This window comes from Myxocyprinus asiaticus, chromosome 34 (assembly GCF_019703515.2).
Source record: "Myxocyprinus asiaticus isolate MX2 ecotype Aquarium Trade chromosome 34, UBuf_Myxa_2, whole genome shotgun sequence".
NCBI lineage: Eukaryota > Metazoa > Chordata > Actinopteri > Cypriniformes > Catostomidae > Myxocyprinus > Myxocyprinus asiaticus.
In genome coordinates this window covers 1,820,249-1,838,899 of record NC_059377.1, presented here as the reverse complement: position 1 = coordinate 1,838,899, position 18,651 = coordinate 1,820,249, and the positions used below count along the sequence as shown (strand labels likewise).

Genomic DNA, 18,651 nt, shown 5'->3' with positions numbered 1-18,651 from the left:
TGGTTGCTAGCGGATTAGCAGATAATTCCCTCTCTGATGACTCCAGGTAATCGATCCGTTTCTCGACGTCCCCCACTCTTGTAACCACATCAATAAACTTCGCCTCTATGGCGGGGATCGATCGATGTATCACAGCAAGATCCTCCAAGTCAGCAACGACCTTCGCCAGCATTGCCGACATATACAGCATCTCGCGCCACATTTTCTGCACATCTCCGACCAAATCGCCTCCCAGGCCCACGGCCTGCTCGGGGGTGTCAGCTCGAGCACGTAAGTGTCTTTTAATGTCTCCAGAGCCATCTTTGAGGATTCTTTGACATATTGTCCTCCTAGAACAGTTATGGAACAGAGTATATCAAATCTCACCGGTTTGTCATAAAAAGTATTAAAACTAGCAAATTGCACAAAGCTCGCCGTTCACACGACCGATCCTTGAATGGCGAAGTGACCCCCCGTTACCTATAATTCCTGACAAACACATAGCTATTGTTGATCAGCACAAAACCACCCAAACAGAGTGCAGAAGTTCTGAAATCAATAGACAACCTTTGGGTAGTGACCATTTTGACGAGCTTTGTGATTTAAAGTTCAATATGATAAACACTGGATCTCATTATTGGTGCGCTGCTCAGTGTTATCACACATAGCCATTTGATGGTGCAACTATCTTGTACAGTGCTGACTGAAGCAGTCAATGCAGGATACGTTTCAAAATGCAGCATTACGCTGTGTAGAAATCAGTGTAGCAAGGCCATACCACGATTTAAATCTCAATTCAATCCATAATGCTGCATTATCGGATACCATACCACTGTCTCAGACATCAACATTTGCAGGTTTTAAAGAGTTTTGGATGGTTGTACATGTACTTAAAGTGTCGCTTTACAATTGTGATTCTGGATTTTCTAAATTAATTGATAAGGCAATGAATAAAACGTAATATTACATGTTCTTAAGAGTACCAACCCCTCTTCATCGTGCGGCTAGTAATATTTTTGGATTGTGCATTTAAATTCAGAGTTTTTATAAAGAGTGGTCTCCCAAAAACTCATGTCCATTTTTACCAGTAACCCATGTTCATTTCCTGATCTAAACAGTGAAAAACTCATCTAGACAGAACACTTAATGTCTGGACTGTATCTGCAGGGTTTTATGATTATACATATAAATGGTTCAATGTACTGGCAATGAGTACTTTATGGGAGAAGATACATTTCACAATTTCACTGCAAATATCACGTCAGTAACACTGGAATTGCTCCTTAACATTTTTAGCCTGTCAGCAACTGTGGCAACAGTTTAAACCCATTTTATATCCAACCATTTTATTGAATTAAATTTAAATGAAGCAAAACTTAGCGATCTCCTGTACTCTCAGTCTGGCTGTAGCATCTGGGGGTGTATGTGTGGCTGCCTTCAGCCTCTCTCTCAATTTGATTGAGTACTCCGGTTCAAACAAATAAGACTGGGCATAGAAATGCATCTATTCTTTGACTTCAAACTCTTCAGACATGTTTTGTAAGTTCTGTTCTCTGGTTTGTGTGCAGCTGTGTTGAGTTTTCTGTTATTAATATTGCTTGTGGTCCAGTTGAAGCACAACAATAATTTATTAGACTTCTGAATTATACTTTTGCATCCTTTTCAAGCATGAAGAGTGTTTTAAAAGTAAAAAATCTGTAGAATTCAAATGGGTCATGCAAGTTGTGTGGTTTGTGCGCTCTATTGAGAAAAAAAACTTGGTAATGCAAGTGATCCTGCTCTGAGCTCTCCAGTCTCTGGAGCACAAACGGGAAAGCCTGCTGACTTGCACAGTTGGTATTTTTTTTTTTTAAAGCCAAACCAATTCCACACAACAAAAGAAGCACCTTTTTTTTTTCTTCACAATCTACTCATTTTCTCGTTCACAATGATTTGAGGAAGTTGCAGACGCTCCATATTCCATTTCTCTGACAGAATTTGTACCGTGTATGTGTAACATGAATAGAATGCTGTGCACATTTCTTTCCAAACGGAGGCGATTTTGCGTAACCACGATACAATAATCCAAAATGTATACTGGTTATCAAATTTCTAACGGTTTATCTTGTCTACCAGTATATCGACCACCCCTATGCCAGGCTTCCTAAGCAACCAATTGGCCCGGTTGCTAGGGTGGGTAGTCACATGGGTTACCTTCCTCATGATTGCTATGTGGTGGTTCTTGCTTTCGGTGGGGCATGTGGGTAGCTGTGCATGGGTGCCACTGTGAATAGCGTGAGTCTCAACATGTGCTAAAATATCAGGTGGAAACATGCTCAGCAAGACATGTGATAAGATGCACGGGCAAACTGTCTCAGAAGCGGAAGCAACTGAGACTCGTCCTCTGTTGCCCAGATTGAAGCGATTAACAAAACAAAGAATTAGAGAGCATTGGGAATTGGGTTAGGAGTTCGAGAAATGGGGATAAAAAAAATAAATAAAAAAAACTTGACTGTTGCATATAACTTTTGAAATGTTTGGTATAAAAACAATTCTTGCTTCTGATTTCATATACCTCATTTTATGATGTTGCATCAAGTTTTGTTTTAAAACTGAAAAAAAAAAAAAAAAAATAATAATAATAATAAATGTGAAACCTGTACATAGCTGTTAAAAATGTGTTTCAGGATTTCATGACCCTTTAATAGAATTGAAAAAAAAATAAAAAATAAAAAACCAGAAGAGAGTAGAATTTATCCTAGCGTACCTGTCTGTGGTCTCCAGTAGTTTTTGTACGATGAGTTCAAAGGAAGAGGATAGACAGTAGGTGCTAGGCTCCTCCTGGTCTTCTGCAGCGTCTGTTGCTTCATACGCAGCTTCAGCCAGACTAGAAAATGCCTGAAAAGTATCACATCTATGAGTATAACATTAGAGTACAACCAGCACGCTACTCAATCCCATGAAAATGGGCTGCAGGTGTCAGAGGATGTTTAACTGCCTTTATTACTGTTCAGAAGGCAACGTGAAGTTAACAAGGTCAACATAAAAAGCTTTGTCATATCAAAAGGAAATTTAGAATGCTTTATTAGAACCAAAGTTTGGAGACAGTGCGCCCTATGGGTCAAGAAAATATCTTTTTTTATTTTCGACTAACTTTTGAACAGAATGTCCTAAAATCATGAGGTTGTTGTCAGGATTCTTTGGGTCATGAGGATTACGGGGACACCACATTTTCCCACATAAGCCATTTTGCCTCTCTGCCATATTGAATTTTATTATAAAGTGATGAATCTTTTAAATGCTTTGTCGGATTTAAAAGAAAATTAGTACGCATAATTAGTTTGGAGACAGCGCCTCCTATAGTTCAAAAGATAACTAACCAACACTGTGTTGACACTAGCTTTGGGTTGTCTGTTTGGTGAAATGTGTCACCTGCATGGTGCAGTGTAAAGCTTCAGACTACAGTTCTAAATGTTCAGGGTTCGATACCCACACCTAGGGATGTCAAGTAATTTATTTGTATAGTGCTTTTCACAACACACATCGTTTCAAAGTAGGTTTACAGATATTACAGCTTCATTTTCTGTTACAGCAGAAATTTCTGTAGAGTCATCATTGTGCGGTTTTAAGAAAACGGGATTGTAGATTAGGCCAAAAAATACATACATATATATACACACACACAGAGTGCATCCGGAAAGTATTCACAGCGCTTCACTTTTTTCCCATTTTGTTATGTTACACCCTTATTCCAAAATGAATAAAATTCATTATTTTCCTCAAATTCTACAAACAATACCCCATAATGACAACCTGAAAGAAGTTTGTTTGAAATCTTTGCAAATTAAAAAAAAAAAAAAAAATAAAAATAAAAAATTTCAAAAAAAAAATAAATAAATAAATAAATCAATCAATCAATCAATCACATGTACTTTAGTATTCACAGCCTTTGCTCAATACTTCGTTGAAGCACCTTTGGCACCAATTACAGCTTCAAGTCTTTTTGAGTATGATGCTACAAGCTTGGCACACCTATTTTTGGGCAGTTTCTCCCATTCTTCTTCGCAGGACCTCTCAAGCTCCATCAGGCTGGATGGGGAGCGTCGGTGCACAGCCATTTTCAGATCTCTCCAGAGATGTTCAGTTGGGTTCAAGTCTGGGCTCTGGCTGGGCCACTCAAGGACATTCACAGTTATCCCAGAGCCACTCCTTTGTTATCTTGGCTGTGTGCTTAGGGTCGTTGTCCTGTTGGAAGATGAACCTTCGCCCCAGTCTGAGGTCCAGAGCGCTCTGGAGCAGGTTCTCATCAAGGATGTCTCTGTACATTGCTGCATTCATCTTTCCCCCGATCCTGACTAGTCTCCCAGTCCCTGCCGCTGAAAAACATCCCCACAGCATGATGCTGCCACCACCATGCTTCACTGTAGGGATGGTATTGGCCAGGTGATGAGCGGTACCCGGTTTCCTCCAGACATGACGCTTGCCATTTAGGCCAAAAAGTTCAATCTTTGTTTCTCATGGTCTGAGTCCTTCAGGTGCCTTTTAGCAAACTCCAGGCGGGCTGTCATGTGCCTTTTACTGAGTGGTGGCTTCCGTCTGGCCACTCTACCATACAGGCCTGATTGGTGGAGTGCTGCAGAGATGGTTGTTCTTCTGGAAGGTTCTCCTCTCTCCACAGAGAAATGCTGGAGCTCTGTCAGAGTGACCATCGGGTTCTTGGTCACCTCCCTGACTAAGGCCCTTCTCCCCCAGTCGCTCAGTTTGGCTGGGCTGCCAGCTCTAGGAAGAGTCCTGGTGGTTCCAAACTTCTTCCATTTACGGATGATGGAGGCCACTGTGCTCATTTGGACCTTCAATGCTGCATACATTTTTCTGTACCCTTCCCCAGATCTGTGCCTCGATACAATCCTGTCTCAGAGGTCTACTGACAATTCCTTGGACTTCATGGCTTGGTTTGTGCTCTGACATGCACTGTTAACTGTGGGACCTTATATAGACAGGTGTGCGCCTTTCCAAATCATGTCCAATCGACTGAATTTACCACAGGTGGACTCCAATCAAGTTGTAGAAACATCAAGGATGATCAGTGGAAACAGGATGCACCTGAGCTCAATTTTGAGTGTCATGGCAAAGGCTGTGAATACTTATGTACGTGATCTTTTTTGTTTTTTATTTTTAATAAATTTTCAAAGATTAAACAAACTTCTTTCATGTTGTCATTATGGGGTATTGTTTGTAGAATTTTGAGGAAAATAATGAATTTTATTCATTTTGGAATAAGGGTGTAACATAACAAAATGGGGAAAAAAGTGAAGCGCTGTGAATACTTTCCGGATGCACTGTATATGCAAGAGAGATTTTGTATGAACTGTACGATTGACAGTCTTTGAAGTCCATCCTGAATTAACTGCGGAAGTGTCCACAGATTATTGTCTTTTGTTTTTTGGCTTAAGGCTTCAGTTGGCAATTAATTTATCATCTATGTATTCTATTCTAAGAGAGTGCAGTCCATCCTTTGACCAAGATGAAGGCAGAGGGGCATCACAGTCCGGTTGGAAGCTTGTGGCATTTAAGTTCAAGGGTCAGGCAGTGGCCAGCGAAGTATCTAACATTTGAATATCTTTTGCACTGGATGTCTTTGTGTTGTGCTTACTGAATAGTGTGCTTACCAATAATTTCTGCTTGCAGGTAATATTACTCCTCTCTCCAACGGGAGTTTAAGGCAGCACTATGAACCGTACATAGGAAAATGATATTTGGCACACTGATAGGGGTGAGTATGAAGGGTTGGGATCCCTAGGCCAAACTCCATAGCACCAAAACCAGTTCAAAATTTCACTTTACTAGGGGGCCTGGGTAGCTCAGTGGGCAAAGAACCCAATTACCACCCCTGGAGTCACAAGTTCAAATTCAGGGTGTGCTGTGACTCCAGCCAGGCTTCCTAAGCAACCAACTGGCCCGATTGCTGGGGTGGGTAGTCACATGGGTTACCTTCCTCGTGATCGCTATGTGGTGGTTCCCGCTTTTCAGTTGTGCATGGGTGCCACTGTGAATAGTGCGAGTCTCCACATGCGCTAAAATCTCAGGTGGTAACGTGCTCAGCAAGACGTGATAAGATGTGCGGGCAGATCGTCTCAGAAGCAGAAGCAACTTAGACTCGTCCTCCGACGCCCAGATTGAAGTGATTAACACCACAAGGAATTAGAGAGCATTGGGAATTGGGTTAAAAGTTCAAGAGAAAAGGGTATAAAAAAAAAAAAAAAAAAAAAAAAGTACTTCGTTACATATAACTTTTGAAATATTTGGTCTAAAAAGAAAATTCTTGCTTCCGATTTCTCACTTATGGTAATTGCAACGTTCCCCTTACATTAAATCCGGGGTCTGAAAACGTTCCAAGGAACAAAAGTGAAAATGGAAAACAAATCTTCAGCCTTAGCTGCACAGAACTGACTGAACAGAATTTTGATTTTCATCTTTGAAAAGTTACACCAATACAAAATTTAACATGGTGACCGCTGTAACAATGCTTAGCTTGGTATGTTTCTTTGATGTACTTTAGACTTGTCGATTGTGTGGCGCAGCGGTTAAAGCTCTGGACAACGGGTCCAAAGATTGAGTTAGAGTAAAGCTAAGGATGGTTTTAAAAATTGTACTTCTGTTGACCATTGTGTCTACACACACACACATACATGCATACCACACACTTACATCGGCAACCCCCGGGCTGAGGGATCGGTGAATATTCTTGCTTTAGTGATTTTGCATTGAAAAAAATTAAATTAAAAAATTAAAACAAATACATCTAAATTCCAATTGCACTCCAAATGAAACGAAAAAGCAATTAAAATAACTGAAGTAATCAAAAAAAATATGTAGGCCTATAAGTAACCAACTTTCAATTTACCATCAGGCAAGTATCTGTCTAAACATGCAGGTGGAAAATTACTTAAATTAAGACAGAAAAACAATCATAAATGTAAAAATAATAATTATAATGATAATTACTGAAATATAAATCATGGTTCGAGGTGAACATGCTTTTGTATTTTATGTTTTAAATCACATATGTATAGGCTGCAGAGTTGTGGTCACAATGAACTGCTCTGTGGAAATAAAATGAACCGAACTCAAAGCACCTCCTGAGCTGAGATGTCGGAGGTCATTTGCAGCACTCAGATGATCCTGTTCTTGCAAAATAAAAATTTAAAAAAAAAATCAGAAGACAGAAACAAAAGAAAGAGAGAGAACCTTTTACATGCATGCGTTCCACGAGACTGCACGCCTCCGTACAAACAGCGTGTCATACATGCGCATAGGCGGTTTTTCTATCATCTGTTCTTAATAATATAACAAAGTGTTTCTTCAAGTCTGTGTCTCTACGGGCAAATTATTTGTAATATTATTTTGATAATAGCCTAATAATAATAATAATAATATACATTAAATGGGAAAACAAGCCTAATATCGTCTTGATAGTCAAAAGGCATCAGCTATTGGCGATCACTGTCTTTCGGCACAACCCTAAAGTGCATTTCTCTATAAATTAACAAAAATGTTCATTCTTCTTGCTTGTTTTTCCCGACACATTCAGAATCATTACCACTGTCGCTGTGGCTCGCTTCGTAAAATTTATATTTTAAAGGCTCATAATGGTTTAATATTTCTCTGAAATGTAGAACAGTGTTTTTCTCAGCCCTGGAACTCAAACTATTTTCTGATGCCCCCCTCCCCCCAAATAAAACAAATAATTAAATTAATATCATAAACGTGCAACAACTGGTTTAAACTAACGACTACTTGTCGACTAGGAAAATCTTCAGTCGGGGGCAGCCCTATTCCTTTTGGTGGCTGTTTTCATGTTGTGGCCATATAGTGCAGGGGACTGAGTGCTAGACTTGAGATCAGAAAGGTACAAGTTCGAACCCTGCTTGGGGAGACTCAAAGCAATGTGCATTTATAATGTACATCATAGCCACATTATGGGTCAGATGCTTGGCTCAGTAATTGCAGTTGCCTAACAAAATACCTGCTGACAGAGCGCTATTTTTAGTGTTTGTTCGTCTGTAGCCTATATAGTAGGGCTGGGAGATCTGGCCAAAAATATCACGATAGTTCCATATCGATATTTGTCACGATATACATTCATATTTGCAAATTTTTTTCTGAATTTCCAAGTTGGCAGAAGAAAATAAATCCTATACAGTCAAAATAGTCTATACAAAACTGAATTGGGGGCCAAGAGACAGCCAAAGCAGTGGTGTCTGAGGGATCTTCAACCAAAATATAAAAATATTTTAAGAATTTATCAACTGAGTGCAGTTGGATACGAATGTTAAAAGATCATCTGTTCGTTTTGAAACATAATGACATCTTATATTTTTTAAATTCAAATTACTTTTATATTTCGTTAAATCCAGATAGCAATTAGGGGAGCATAGAAATCTTTGTAATGGAGGTATGATACTATATGGGGGTTCACGGTTATCCCCTCATAGAACATTTAGAAAACATAAAAGTCTGAATGGACCATTTTTATCATTTTCATTAAAGTGAGAAAGACCAGGCTACAAACTAGCAATTTTATTGTCTTGTCATCCATGCCAGAGATAACATCAGATTAATTTCACAAAATTAAAACAAATGTATTTGTTTATTATTAAAAGGCTTGTAACATGCTGATTAAAAGCTAAATTAAGGAGAAGAAAACGTTATGGTCTAAAGGCGCTAATAAACTCAATGAATGAAATTATGAATGTTCACAATGTATTTTTGTTTTGATTTTCAGGAAGATAAATTAAATCTAATATCTATGAAGCAACAGTTTTCATTTACTGAAAAAGGCTGACATTCAAGCATTTTTTTCTATATACTAATTCACTAAGCTATAACTTTACTGCTGCCTTTAATTTTGCATTGTTAGATTTTGCAAACAGCCATGTTAATCCCAGCGATAGTAAGGGTCAATCTGGTTGAATACCCACTGTAAACAGTAAATGTTAAAATAATTGAGAATTTTAAACAATTTGTTCTTGTTAAAAGGTGGCTACATACAGTGGCCATTTTGCTTGAAAATGCTCAAGCATCTGGTGAACAAGCAACTTTACAAATGACTACAGGCAACAGAAAATTCAATTAAACCATTCTATTTCCAAAATGTACTCATCCAAGGTTCTTTGATTTAATTATATATTGTACTCAGACAGACATCTTTTGCTGCCACATTGCATCTTGTTGTCCGTGTCTCGCATTTTCATTATTATAGCATGTTACAATGTAGTCTGTTACAAAAAAGAACAATGTGTATTATGTGAAGACTTACTGGCCAGCTCAATAAAAGAATTCTCAAAAAGCCCGTCTCTGTGCTCTTCCTGCAGATAACCATAAATGTGTGCGCACAACTGTTTTCGTTGCTATGGTCTGAACAGTGTATTTTTAATCCGCAGTTAGTTTGACCGGAGACGCCATAACAGTCCCGTACTAACGTTTTTATATATGCTGTGACAAGTTGAACAAAAGTTTTGAAGGCCATGCATCCTTTTCCATAACAGCTGCGCCTTCTCTACATCTAGTGGTTTCAAAGCAATAACTCGCCTGGCGTGTGTACACCTTTCCCGAGTGTTGAGCGTAGGGATTGAGTAAACTGAAATTTCTCCGTTTTTAATTTTCATGCCAAATTTCACTCTCTCAGTCCCGCACCGTGTGTGTGTGCTGTTTACACCTGATATTAAGATGTGTTTTGGGCGACACAATGCACTAACAAAAAATTGTGTAGCACTTATGACAGTGGAATTTAGGCAAATATGCATTGTAGTTTAACGAACAATGAAATCCATAATTTTTCCCCCCTTTAATAAAACACATTAAATCTCATTGGGACAGCAACATTACGCATTTGAAAAATTTGGATGTTACATGCTTAAAGCCGTTCACACCGCCAACGACATTGTGCGAGAAAGCGACATGATCTCATTCGTTATCAATGAGCATAGCGACTTCCGGCGACAAAAGATGCTGCGGCCGTTGGCGAAAGAGATCGACGTAAAAGAGCTACAAGACAATGAGAAAATTTCAACCTTACTCAAATGACGAGCGACTACCAATGAGACTGAAGACAGCGAGCTCACCATCATCGATCTCCTGGCAGACTGGAGACGAGTGCAGGCAAGACGGAGAAGTTTCAGCGTTGTGAGGGATTTTTACTCGTCTGTAACACGCATGGATATAAAACAATGATGCGTGGAAAAGCTTGTCAGAAACTGTCTGCATTCTGAGTGAGTTTCATTCATTTATTCATGACAGATTGATCGTCTTAATGATTTATATTGAAAGATTCATCATCTTGTTAATGATTTAATGTACTGAACACTGCTGCACGTTTTATAAAACTCTACACTGCAGAAATGTAGATTTTTAGAGACAAGAGAACTGATTCCTTGTAAAATTTAAATCATTACAATTTGACAGGTATATCTCATCTGTGATCAAATTTCAAAAGCTATGGCCAGATGTGCAGTCCTCCAATAATGTTACAGCAACAAACAGTAGGAACGCCCACTAGCAATGCAGATCGGGCTTAAGATTTCTGAGAGCTAAATGCTCGCACCATAGAGTCCTGACACTTACGAGCATTCCAACATACACTTACAAAATATAATGTATTTCCTATTTGTTTTTAAATAGTGATGGCTTTTAATAATGACTGCAGTCATGTGACAGGACATGTTCCAATTGAAACAGCTGCTTTATCTCTTCTGAAGTGTTCCAAGTAGTTAATAATGACGACTTACCCAGCAGACATTGGAGGCCACGCGGGGTTCGGCCCCGAGACCCTCAATCAGGCACTGGAGCAGAGGGGCCAGATACACCTCATTTATGGCCGCCTCAGGTAGCAGATCACAGATGCGTCCTAACGTCCATGCAGTGGTGTCCCTTACTACCACACTGGGGTCCTTCATCAGCTCTATGAGCGTCGGCATGGCCTGTCACATCAGAGGTCAACTATAAATCCATAGGAAATTACACCACACACACAGCAGCTCACATTATAAACTCAGCAAAAAAATAAACTACTTTAAAGAACTTTTCAGATCTTTATTGTAAAGGGTTTAAACAATGTTTTCCATGCTTGTTCAATGAACCATAAACAATTAATGAACATGCACCTGCGGAACAGTCGTTAAGACACTAACAGCTTACAGAGAGTAAGCAAATAAGGTCACAGTTATAGAAACTTAGGACACTAAAGCTTTCTACTGACTCTGAAAAACACCAAAAGAAAGATGCCCAGGGTCCCTACTCATCTGCGTGAACGTGCCTTAGACATGCTGTATGGAGGCATGAGGACTGCAGATGTGGCCAGGGCAATAAATTGCAATGTCCGTACTGTGAGACCTCTAAGACAGCGCTACAGGGAGACAGGAAGGACTGCTGATCATCCTCGCAGTGGCAGACCACGTGTAACACCTGCACAGGATCATTACATCCAAATATCACACCTGCGGGACAGGTACAGGATGGCAACAACAACTGTCCGAGTTACACCAGGAACACACAATCCCTCCATCTGTGCTCAGACTGTATGCAATAGGCTGAAAGACGCTGGACTGAGGGCTTGTAGGCCTGTTGTAAGGCAGGTCCTTACCAGACATCACCAGCAACAACGTCGCCTGTGGGCACAAACCCACATTCACTGGACCAGACAGGACTGGCAAAAAGTGCTCTTCACTGACGAGTCGTGGTTTTGTCTCATCAGGGGTGATGGCCGGACTCACGTTTACCGTTGAAGAGATGAGCGTTACACCGAGGCCTGTACTCTGGAGCGGGATCGATTTGGAGGTGGAGGGTCCGTCATGGTCTGGGGCATCAACTGCATCATCGGACTGAGCTTGTCATTGCAGGCAATCTCAACACTGAGCATTGAGCAACATCCCCCTCCCTCGTGGTACCCTTCCTGCAGGCTCATCCTGACATGACCCTCCAGCATGACAATGCCACCAGCCATACTGCTCATTCTGTGCAATTTCCAGCAAGACAGGAATGTCAGTGTTCTGTCATAGCCAGCGAAGAGCCCGGATCTCAATCATATTGAGCACATTTGGGACCTGTTGGATCGGAGGGTGAGGGTTAATGCCATTCTCCCCAGAAATATCTGGGAACTTCCAAGTGCCTTGGTGGAAGAGTGGGGTAAAATCTCACAGCAAGAACTGGCAAATCTGGTGCAGTCCATGAGGAGGAGATGCACTGCAGTACTTAATGCAGCTGGTGGCCACACCAGATACTGACTGTACACCTGATACTGAATTGTTACCCCCTTTGTTCAGGGATACATTACAGTGTTTCCCATTAATTGACCAGACTCTGACGGCCCACCACAACCTAATTTGTCCTGCCACGGTCTCATAATGAACCTAAAATTTTTTACACTTCTCATCTAAAATATTTTTGCACTTCTCAGTTTCATAACAACAAAACAAAAGGTTGTTTTGCGCGCTCTCGCACGCGCGGCACTCAGCTCCAGTCAGTTCAGTCAGCTCCTCACCTGCTGCAGTAAACTCGCGCGCACACGCTCACACTCGCAGATATATGCACTGGAGTATTCCTGGATCCGTCTAACGTTATTTAGTTGAGGATGACGACAAATCTTTGAGGTAAGAAACGTTAACTAACATCAAATGTATCCACTGCATTTATACACTACTCCACACTCAATTTGTCATCATCAGTATACAAAAGCAAACAGATAATATTACTGCCGAAGTTAGAATCATGATTAGGGTGACCATACGTCCTCTTTTTCCCGGACATGTCCTCTTTTTCGGACCTTAAAAAAGCGTCCGGCCGGGATTTCTAAATTTGCGAAAATGTCCGGGATTCGGCTTTAGTTGCATTATGATGTACATCTGGTCTAATACTTCATTGTGTGTGCACGCACATTTGCATTGTTTTAACCCCTCTTTGTAAGTCCCGCCTTCTCGCACACCAATTGGTCAATTATAAGAGGCTTGCAGCAACTACTGGCCAACTTCCTGGCTGTCAATCGCTTAGCGCTGTTGTGTTCAGCATCAAACAGTTTGACAGTAGCAGCAAATAACAGCTGAGAGGAAACAATGCCCAAATGAAAGTGCAAATTTACAGAAGATTTGCACAGAAAATTCCCACGCTTTCGTCCAGGTCAAGTTCCGTGGGAAGCAGAATGTATGACATGTAAAGCTGGCACTTATGTGTCAGTTGCTAATAAAGGTGCAAGTGATTTAGAAGCACACATTAGCTCTGCCAAGGGTCAGCAAAAGGTGAAAGCTCATCAGGTAAATTAACGGACTACTTTTTGCGACCAGATAAAATTATCACCACATTGCTTCATTTTCCATGGCCATTCAAAATAATAGTAATAGTAAATGAAGGTACACTCAAGGCATCAAATATTTTAATTTTAGTACATGGACATTCAAAAGAATGTTGGAAATTTGTATTTATATATATTTATGATATGCTAATAGTGTGTCTTTCACTGTATTAAAGTTTACATTCATAATAACACTGTTTTGAACCCTATTATTCCACCACACCCCAGTCCTCTTTTTGGAAAACCAGAATATGGTCACCCTAATCATGATTAACGTAAATTAACGTTAGCATTACTAGGTTAATTGGCATAACGTTACACTGCTTACGGCTTCACTAGCTAGCTATCGTTAGCAGTCTGAGGTAATGTTAAAAGATAAAAAGCTGAAACTGACATACCTAGTTTGTACCTTGTGAGAGATTAGTTAGCACCACAGACTCTAGCTTGGAGTGAAAATTGTCGGTCGGGTAGTGTCAATCCAGCTAATTTTAGCCAATCGCTTTTGGCGAGGCAGGCCTTGGCTCTGTTTGTGAACAGCTGTCAATCAAACCCTGGCTGAGGGTGAAGAGCATCATGTATATGGGGAAGAATTGGGGGCGCTGTTTCTCACAATTAGATTTATTTCAAAGTTGCCTACTGCAGCTATAAGAGCACAAAATTGTTTACAAGAGCACAACACTAGCCTCTTAATTTTGCTCTCAAAGTGCACCAAATGGAAGTATTTCTTTAAAATGTACAAAATTTTCTTACAGGGGAGCATGCCCCCGGACCCCCCTAGTGTCAGAGGTCCACTCCTCAGTCTCACAAAATCCTGTGGGAAACACTGCATTATTCCATTTCTGTTCAGTTTATGTCGTAGTTGTTGAACCTTTTTAAGTTCATACAAATATTTACACGTTAAATTTGCTGAAAATAAAAGCAGTTGAAAGTGAGAGGACGTTTCTTTTTTTGCTGAGTTTACTTAGGAAAAATCATCTGAAATCTTTGACAGTCACCTGAATGACAAGCGGTTTGAGCTGGTTGAGTTCAGGTCCCTCTAGGATGGAGCCGAACGCCATGACAGAGGCGTCTCTGTAGCGCCAGTCTGGGTGTTTAATGTGCTCTTTGATGAAGGGCAGCACGTGAGGCACTACATCGTCCTCACAGCATGTGGCCAGCAGCATGAGACACACACCGGCAGCTTTACATGGGTTCCAGTCATCATCGTCATCATTCTCATCCTGAAACGAGAGCAGATACACAAAAGATCAAACTATTGTGTCTTTTTATTTTTTATTTTTTATAAAATTAATGCTCCCCAGCATCAGTCACACCATAACTGCACAAAGAGATGACTGTTAAATGTATGGACTGTAGTGTCTTTACTGACAGATCCTCAAGATAATTTAAGGTCAGATCTGACCTTCTGTAAAAGAGCTGCAGTCATTTGTTCATTTACATGGAGGCAAGATGATTTGCAACAGATCATTTGAACATCTGGAAGGTCAATTCCTGTTTGGTTTAGCAAGTTAATAGCCACAGTCTATCGTCAGATTGTGGAGGATTTGAGTTAATTAATCCCAAATGCAATGAAAATGCAACCTATGTGGAAACCAGTTTCCAATTAGTCAAACTCCCATTTAGACTTTGGGAAATGTTTGTTACTTGAATTTGTGATACTTTAGTGCATTTCTATCTTTATACTGTGTAAGGCTTTGTTTAGAAAATGTTAAAGCATTGTATTGTTACATTTTGTTTAGCTTTCCCAAGATAGAAATAAATGCATTTTGACAGGAATAGTCGTCAAATTACAGTACATTCAGAATCTGGGATTAATCATGATTAACTTAAAAAAAAATCATGCAATTAATCCCAGTTAAAAATTAATTGAGTTTCTATAGCTTGGTATTATAGACAACTTCACAATATGGTTCCAAATTCCACATATGTTGCCATACATTTTTAGGAAAACTACTTGCTCTAGAAAAGTTTAACAGTGTTTAAGTGCTACTAGTTACAAATCAAAAATGGAAATGAAAGAAGCACAGCAGTCATGCTCTGGTCTCAGGATGTTAAGTCTACACTTTTATTTTTATATTTTCAATTGCATGATATCGGCCACCCTGCTATCTGGATATCGACTAGGGATGAGCGAGACTAGTCGACTAAACGGTTCTGATGCTGCTAGTCGACACTGGAATTACTAGTCGATTAATATTTCCCCCCATTAAACTGATCATAATTTTTACACATTTACGTTTGGCTTTATATTTTTAGAGGCTGCACTTCAATTACTGTCATATTAATGTTACATATTTTAAATAGAATTAATACAAATATTATATATAAAAAATAAAAGGATTTATGGAGCAGATACAGAATTTAATTTCACCTCAGGCTGCACGTGCTGCTTCCCTCTCTCACTCGCGGGGCGCGCAGGAAAATGTCCTCTTGCTAGACAAGCAAACTCAGCAAAGTAGTTATGAAATCACTTCGGTGGTGCGGGAATCGGCTTTCCAAGCGTTTGAAAGTCCCTAAGAATGTTTTCACATTTGAGTCTTCTTTAAATCTATGCATGCTTGTACGTTATTTTTCCACTGAGCGGGCTTTTTCAAGCGCAGGATAGACGCCTCAGGTGAGTCAAGTCCCGTCTTTCACCGGACCATGTCGACGGGTTAATTTTGCTCATCCAAAAAATTATTTTAAGTAGCCTAGAAAATAACTGTTTTAGGCTAGGTATGGCATTTTTTTAATCTGCTGATTAAGAAGGCTATTTTCAACAAGGTGCCGACTACTGAATGGGTTAAACTATATATTTTATTCTGTGTACACGTCATGTTTAGAATACATTAGGTTTATTGTAGGCTACATCACAGGCCTATTTTATTCTATCCTATAGCTACTTTTTTTTTTTTTCTTTCATCGTAACTGTTATTGGTTACCGTTCTTTACCAAACAGCTGTCGTATTAGATCAATGGTTAATGCATGACTGCACGTCGTGAAATACGTGCAACTTTTTTTTCTCTCTGATAGATTTGGGTTAGTCTGCCTGTTAATTATTTTCAACAATGTCCTGACTGTTTTAATAAGTAACTTTTATTTGGTGATTTCGGCTTAGAACAGGCTTTTAATGGTTGTTCCATTGATCCTGCACTATTCATTCAATTGTTTTCAATAAATGTGTCTTAAATATTCACTAACGTTGATTCAGTGAATCCGTGTCATGTTCTATATTTAATGTACAATGATCATAATTCAAGGCGAGCACGTCGCAGATAAATGCCCCTTTTCAGTGGAATTTAGCTTGGGATTTGGAATAGATTAAGTATTTTAAATGGGTCGCATAAACACTTTTTTTTTGGTTGGTTTCTCTTTAGACTAGTCGGTTACAAAACTTTTTTAAACAACAGTCAGATTTGTCGTAGCGCACATTCCTAATATCGATATCAGTCATAAAATAAAATAAAAACCACATCATCGACCACCAATTTTGACTACGAACAATGTATTAATATGAATCAAACTCACTCAGTTTCTGGAGACGGTTTTCCACGAATGATTGTTTTATTATATCCACGCAAGTGGTTACAAACAAATGGTACTGAACCGTGAAATCCCTCACAGCATTATAACTTCTGTCTTGCCTGCACTCGACACCAGTATGTCACAGGAGACGTACGCCATACGGGCTCTTCCTCCTCTTGCATTGGTAGTCGCTCCAGCATGTTGCTCGTCATTTGCATTAAGTTGAACTGTTCAACTTTGTGTCACTCGCCACACCATCACAAAAAATAATAATTAAAATAAAAAACTGAAACCTGTCCTGCACTGCTTTAACATTTTTTTTTAAATTTTTTTAAATTGATACATTTTTCAGTTTTAGTTTTTAAAACCTTGACTTTAACATCTTTTAACATGTTTCATCGCAAAAACGGCATATACTGCCCATAATTGGCTGGAAGGAGACGTACCAGCTGGGAGTTATTTGAAAATTGTGCAGTGACTGATATGCTGTGTGCCCACTCTTGGGTATGTGCGCAGTTTGTTTTAACACAAACGGTTCAGTTATCCATTGCTGTTCCAAAAATAAAGGGATACATATCCCCAAATGTTTAAGTAATTCTTGTAAGCCTATGTGTAGTCTGGACTGGATAGGGCATAGTCAATTTTAAACATAACAAAAAGTTGTCTCCTGCCATGTGTTAAAAAAAAGAAGAAAAAAAAACAAAAAACAAAAACATATTGATAGACTAAAAAAATTAAAAATACAATTGAAACACTAAAATTGAAAACAGTTTGCAAAAATGGATGTTAACATGTAAAAACAAAATGGTTAAAAATCTGTTTATTTACATTAAAATAGTATTTAATTACGTTAAGAGGTATTTAAATAACATTTTCAAGGTCTGGCCATAAATTTAAAAAAAAAAGTTCTCCCCCAAATTTGGAATGCCCAATTCCCAATGTGCTCTTAGTCCTTGTGGTGGCATAGTGACACCTCAATCCGGGTGGCAGAGGATGAATCTCAGTTGCCTCCATGTCTGAGACAGTCAATCCACGCATCTTATCACGTGGCTTATTGAGCCCGTTACCGTGGAGACCTAGCGCGTGTGGAGGCTTCACGCTATTCTCCGCTGCATCCACGCACAACTCACCACACACCCCACCGAGAGCGAGAACCACATAGCGACCACGAAGAGGTTACCCCATGTGACTCTACCCTCCCTAGCAACCGGGCCAATTTGGTTGCTTAGGAGACCTGGCTGGAGTCACTCAGCACACCCTGGATTCGAACTCACGACTCCAGGGGTGGTAGTCAGCGTCAATACTCGCCGAGATACCCAGACACCTGTAAATTCCTTCTTAAGATCTGGCTGAAGAGCAAATATGACTTTACATCCTCAACTAACAAATAGGTTTTGATTAGTTTTACTTTGAATATAAAAACATACAAAGTAGGGTTATTGTTTATGAATATTTAGATCTGCCAAAGTCTGTATCTTTGTCAATATCAACACTCATAAGAACAAAAGGCAAAGTAGAACTTTACACAAACTAAATGCAGCCTAAAACTCAATTATGTCTGTTTTTCCTATCCTCCCATTCAATGAGGGCAAAATTTGCCTCTCTTATGCACACATTAATTTGCACACAAGAGCCAGATACTTGTGCAGATAATAATCATTAGAAAAGGTGAACAAACTGATTTGATGTTCAGGATTGAGAACCATGTAGATCTAAACACTGTCAGGATTTATGCATAGGCAAGTTCAATGAAAATTCACAATCTTTTTACGAGCACTACAAAACAAAATGGGAGACTAAAAGCAAATCTTCCTATGTATTTTCTTTGAAGGTTTTCGTTATCGTT

At 39.5% G+C, this 18,651-nt stretch overlaps 1 protein-coding gene across 1 annotated transcript in view; it reads right to left on the bottom strand.

Moving 5' to 3' along the window:
* The window catches only part of kpnb1 (karyopherin (importin) beta 1), an 82,030-nt gene that overhangs the window by 40,145 nt on the left and 23,234 nt on the right, over positions 1-18,651 (bottom strand). The window contains exons 10-12 of the mRNA XM_051670817.1: positions 14,296-14,520; positions 10,746-10,937; positions 2,726-2,856 (exon numbers count right to left, since the gene is read on the bottom strand). Coding sequence (XP_051526777.1) covers positions 2,726-2,856; positions 10,746-10,937; positions 14,296-14,520 — 548 coding nt within the window. The remainder of the gene's footprint in view (positions 1-2,725; positions 2,857-10,745; positions 10,938-14,295; positions 14,521-18,651) is intronic.